Source organism: Macrobrachium rosenbergii, chromosome 9, assembly GCF_040412425.1.
Source record: "Macrobrachium rosenbergii isolate ZJJX-2024 chromosome 9, ASM4041242v1, whole genome shotgun sequence".
Taxonomy (NCBI): domain Eukaryota; kingdom Metazoa; phylum Arthropoda; class Malacostraca; order Decapoda; family Palaemonidae; genus Macrobrachium; species Macrobrachium rosenbergii.
The window spans coordinates 32603813-32609812 of NC_089749.1; the positions used below are offsets into that span (position 1 = coordinate 32603813).

The 6000-nt window shown below is 37.1% G+C and overlaps 2 protein-coding genes across 4 annotated transcripts in view; one reads left to right on the top strand and one right to left on the bottom strand.

Moving 5' to 3' along the window:
- Nucleotides 1–6000, top strand: part of LOC136841683 (visual pigment-like receptor peropsin) — a 754051-nt gene that overhangs the window by 239598 nt on the left and 508453 nt on the right. The window lies entirely within an intron of this gene.
- LOC136842103 (uncharacterized) overlaps nucleotides 4800–6000 on the bottom strand; it is a 12279-nt gene continuing 11078 nt past the window's right edge. For all 3 annotated transcript variants that reach the window (XM_067109478.1, XM_067109477.1, XM_067109479.1), the window contains exon 2: nucleotides 4800–5673. In XM_067109478.1, the coding sequence (XP_066965579.1) occupies nucleotides 5024–5671 (648 nt within the window). In that variant the 5' untranslated portion in view covers nucleotides 5672–5673 and the 3' untranslated portion in view covers nucleotides 4800–5023. The remainder of the gene's footprint in view (nucleotides 5674–6000) is intronic.

The window sequence follows — 6000 nt, forward strand, 5'->3', positions numbered from 1 at the left end:
AATAATATTAATAGGATTCGGTCGTCTTTGGTCAATAATATCTCGTAAATTTTGGTAATAATCATAGGGTAGTAACTGATAGGTAATACGTGTTGCGTCCTACGCTTTTACCATGGCATGATTGCTCATTAGACCTTTTATACGCAAAATGCAGAAAATAAACAAAAAATGAAATTTCGTGTGAGAGACGAAGCCAAAAAGAGAACAAATTTTCAAATTTTTCATATTTTAAAAGCTTAACATACAGTTCACTAAAGGTTTATATGGTACACACACACACACACACACACACACACACACACACACACACATATATATATATATATATATATATATATATATATATATATATATATATATATATATATATATATATATATATATTGTATCTGTACATAACTTTAAAATATTTTCTGTTAAAACAGAATTCTGTCTAATAAAAGGAGTCCATAAAAATGGCAAAATGCAGAAAGTTTATGCTATATTTCAAAGAACAACTGTCGCCCTCTTCAGGCAGGTAATGAATGAAACAAGAGTTACAGAAGAGTGGTATTTATACTTAGAGATCCAGAGATCAGCTGTTACAGCACTCCATTTGAAAATTTCTCTTTAATCTTCTTAGTCGCTGGTTGGAGGACGATTTTATCTATAATATCTGAGGCCCAAGCTCCTTTTGAGAGGTTCATCTTATTTCTTTGTTTAATCAGTGTTGATTCTACCATCTGGCTTTTGAACCGGCAATTTTTGCTACAAATTATATGTGACAAATTCCAGTTTATTCTGTGATTATTGTTATTCATGTGGTTAAAAACAGCCGAGCACTGTTGGCCATACGTAACTGAACGTTTATGTTGTATTAATCTTAGGGCGAGTGATTTACCCGTAAAATCGATGTAGGATTGGCCACAGTCGAGGCAAGGGATTTCGTATACTCCTGTGTCTTTGGGGACTGGCTTTTGTTGGACATTAATCAGGGATTTGGCTACGGTATTTGGGTAGGTAAAAGCAAATGGGTTAGAGTTTCCAAGTGGTTGTGTCAGTGTCTTAATTCTGTCTAGGTGTCTATTATTGTTTTGAGGGGGACAGTAGAAGATTATGTTAGCTTTATGGATCGCTTTCTCAATTATATGCCCAAGGTACTTTAAAGATGACAGCTGCTTATGGATTAGTTCAATTTCCTTTTCCAGGAAATCCGGGGAGCAAATCTGTAAGACTCTTCAGGATAAATTGCTGGCTACGCCACTCTTGATAGAAATGTCATGATAACTAAAATAGTAAATGTATAAAAGTGAAAATATTGATTTTCTGTATACAGTAAGTTTGTATTCTGTCGTGTCTCTAATTAATAAAACATCGAGAAAATGAATTTTGTTGTCTGTTTCCCATTCAACATTAAAATTGATGCTGGGCACTAATGCATTTAATTTTGAAAGAAATTTATTGAAATTGCTCCACCTATTATCACAAAATGTTAGGTTATCATCTACATATCTCATCCACAGCATGTCTTTAGGTTTTATTGCATTTATTATAATAGTTCTAAATATTCCATGTGTAGATTGGCTGAAACAGGACTTAAAGGCTGCCCATGCTTTTCTGTAACTCTTATCACATTCATTACCTGCCTGAAGAGGGAGACAGTTGTTCTCTGAAATATAGCAGGAATTGTCTTCATTTTGGCGTTTTTGTGGGCTTCTTTAATTAGATGGCATTCTGTTTTAACAGAAAATATTTAAGTCATTTTAGCCCACTGTGGAATTCAGTCGTCTTTCTACGTTTTTTCGCCCACATCCAGAAGTGAAGCCCGTTTTTCGCAAGACATGAGGATTTACAGAATAACTCTTTGGCCCAGAGGCGGCATAGAACACGCTCGGTTTAGCCCCGCTGGAAAGCCGGCTCTGAAATGTCAAGTATCTGCATATTACCACTTCCAATCAGATTCACCTGCAATAGCTACGGTGTACGTTCATTTCTCATTGACTTCATGTACTGTTGGCGTAACTGTACCCCTACCCTCTAACAATATTTTCTGAATAAAGAAATAAGTGATACGGTGGCGTAGAAAACCGTGTGTTTTCTGATTGATCGATATTTATCTGATTGATATAATTCGGGTATTCACTATAAATTAGGTCTCTAGTTTTGATACCTCAGTTGGAATAAATGGGGACTACGCTTTCCATGTATCGGTATTAAGCTTAACCATTTTAGCAACTATGTTTTTAAACGAGCACATTGATTCTATTCTCTGTTGATGAAGGAACTTACAAAATAACTGTATTTTATTGAAACGAAAAATAGTCATATAACAAAATAATGTACTAGTCAGGTAATATTTGTATTTGTCCAGTATTATTCACTTAAGGGAAGTTGATTAATTTTTTTAAAAGTTTTTATATTCTTACCAAGATCCGGTCAAATACTGGAAACATTTTACCAGCTTGTTTTAGCCTTCTAAGATCTATTATTCACCTAACTAATTATTTTGTTATGTTCTGCCGTAACGCCGTCAGGGGGACGAAACAGCACGTAGGAGGATTCGCCATACTTGTTTTGTCGGACACCTTCGTACTCGATTCTTTATAGAGAGAGAGAGAGAGAGAGAGAGAGAGAGAGAGAGAGAGAGAGAGCTTTTTATTATATAATGAAGGTGCGCCATACTTGTTTTGTCGGACACCTTTGTACTGGACTCATTATAAAGAGAGAGAGAGAGACTCTTTATTATATAACATGGCTTATGCACTAGATCTGGAAATAGAGGGAGAGAGAGAGAAAAGGTGTACCCGACACCAGTCTAAAATAAAAGCTTTGTAGTTATAAGAGACTTTTCTTCAGTTTCGAAGTATCAGAATATTTTAGTAGAAACGTACGCAGCCATAGTTATACCTTTTCATATGAAGCTTGAAGACTGGAAATAATGACAAGGTCCTCGTCAAAAGGAGCTTTGGTATTGTGTAAGTGAGCCGCGGTGAAAGGGAGGCGAAAGATCCGATTCTTTGAATCCCTTTTTAGTTTCCTGTAAAAGGAAACTATTGAGATGGCTGTGTGTCTGTCCGTCTACCCTTTTTCTGTCCGCCCTCAGATCTTAAAAATTACTGAGGTTAGAGGGCTGCAAATCAGTATGTTGATCATCCACTCTCCAATCATCAACCATACCAAATTGCAACCCTTTAGCTTCAGTAGTTTTTATTTTATTTAAGGTTACAGTTAGACATGATCGTGTGTCTGACAGCGCTATAGGACAGGCCGCCACCGGGCTGTGGCTGAAAGCTTCATGGGCTGCGGCTCATATAGGAAACTTGATTGCGCCGAAGTTCTTCGGCGCAATTTTTTACTTGTATATTTTTGGAATATGAAAAGGAACGGGTTTTATTCAAAGTACTGAAGAGGTGCTGTACTTCGCTGGTAGCTGTGTGCTGGAAAACCGATTTGAAAAGGAGGGACTCTGTAGGGATCATGATGTAATACTTGTGAGATGTGATTCTGAAACTCCTACCTGTGATTCTGAATGTATTTTTCAGTCAACAACGTATAGATTATTTTGCTGTGATTTTATTTTTTATTTTGTATCTATGATCATTTTAAGATACTGTTATCCCTGAAAAACAGTGGCTGTAATTTCTTTTTAGATTCGTATGGTGTTAAAAATACCTTGGGTTAAAGCTTTGTTATTAGTACATGTTTTTTGAATTCCGTAAATAATAGCTTTATTTTAAGCTTCGTATATAATTTAAAATACCATATTTTTTTAGGATCTTTTATAGTTTAGACTACTTTGGTTGAAAGTTCATTGTAGCTTATATTTTTTAGAATAACTAGATTGAAAATTGTTTCATTGCCTGCCTTTTGGAATACTAAGCACTATAAAACATTAAATTTCAGTTTTGCATCAAGAATTGGTGATTTCAAGAAGTAATTAGAACAGAGTTAAGCTGATATGACGACGCTCTTTTTTGCAGTTGAATGGACTGGCATTCTCTTGCTGACAAACGAGAGCCTCTGGTGCTTCCTCTGTTTTGTTTCACAGAAACGTACTGTCTTGCACATTAGCTTTAGCCAAGGAGTGTTTGGATGACATTGAGTTATAATAAGCGTTTTTATTTAAAACTGATCTAAACAAAATTGTATTACTTGATCTGATTTATTCTTTGCGTTTTTCAGTGCACCAACGAGTCATTTCTTATTGTTCCATCCCTCTTTGGATGTTTGCAATCAAATCATTCAATATTTGCATAGAGCTGCTCTCGTTTTTTCAAAGGTCATTTCTGCCCACGAAAGTAGAGTTAGGTGGTCATCATATCAGATCCGTCACCCGTGTCGATTTAATGACCTGTGGTCTTACGGTAACCAGTGCACTTTGGTAAGCTGTATCAGTCTTACAAAGATGTACATATATATTATATTATATTATATTATATATTATATTATATTATATTATATTATATTATATTATATTATATTATATTATATTATATTATATTATACTGTATATATATGGAGATACAGATTAGTATATTAGCTGAAGCAACTGGGAGAGTTCAAAATGAAACGACAGAGTGCCAAGTACTTTCGTGTATTTTTAATACATCTTCGGGTTTCATTTTGAACCCTCCCAGTGGCTTCAACTAGTAAACAAGATCATGTGCTTACTTTTGTGATTTCTTGGGAAGATATAGATATAGAGTTCACAGTTGCTCAAGTGCCGTCTCTTATTCTATGGCCATCTCCTCCTATTATGTTACTCCATATAAAGTTAAACCCAGGAAGAAGTTGCACTGAAGGTAAATCAATTTGCTTAGTTCTAAAGTTGGGCTTTTTATTGCAAAAATTCATGTATAGAATGGTATCTTATCTACGACTGCCGTGGAATAGTGCATGGAAAAAATCTGTTTCGAATTTGGAATTTTTTGAGACGGAGAGTTGCACCTTTATAGTTTATTGTTATGTTTGTCATTTCACTTTCAAAGTGTATCCTCAGAATACACAAGACTTCCTGTTTACTCTCTCTCATAATGTCCTCACATTATGCTACGACGTTTTCTCTTTTAATAGGTTGCGGCTCCCATAAAATTTTGACGTTGCCCACTTTTTCTTTTGGCTGCGATAAAGAGCTGAATTTCTTGATAGTAACACGACCTTCAATGTTGCCAAGGAGTGCCCTTTTGCCCATGCCCACCTTATCCAAAGTGCTCTCGAGGTTCCTGGTGTTACCCTTGACCATGAGGTCCCCGCCGTTGGTCGTGACACCGTCCCACTCGATGAAGTCCATCTCTATGTGGGTGATTTCGGTAAATAATTCGGCGAACCCCTTTCGGATTTCCTGGATGTGTGCGGCCGCCAAGCCCTGCAGGATGTCCGTGATCAGGATCTCGATGTAGGCCGGGATTGGGAAGACCGAGTCCACGACGTATTTCGTCGGCTCCTGTAGGCCGAAGGTGTGGTTTCGGAGACTGACGAGGATGCTGTCTCTGACGTCGTTGATCTTGAGGCTGACGACCATGACGTAGTCTTCTATGAACTGGAGACACCGGATGTTGTCCTTGCCCAGGGCGTCGATGATCTCTTTCTGGTATGCGTCTTTCTTGTTCTCGTAATTGATCAAAATGATGAAGCCGCTTCGGTACGATCCTGGGTGGGCTAACATCTCTGCTTTTAGGCCTGCAATGTCCATCTCTGAAAGAAAAGACAAGAGTTGGGAATGGGTAACTTCTAAACAATAGCGTCGCTTCTCGTTCTTCTCCCCCTGAAAACTCAAAAGAAATTCAAGTAAAATGACAACTTATATTGGAAAGATAGCCCTCTCTCTCTCTCTCTCTCTCTCTCTCTCTCTCTCTCTCTCTCTCTCTCTCTCTCTCTCTCTCTCTCTCTCTCTCTCCTGCAAAACGAAGGGCTTACAAGTACATCATGATGAAGTTTCTAGGTCTTGTTAGAAAACTTTTCAGAAAATCAAAGGCTTGCGACAAAAGTTCTCTTTAGCATGGGTATTTCTGAGACATTTTG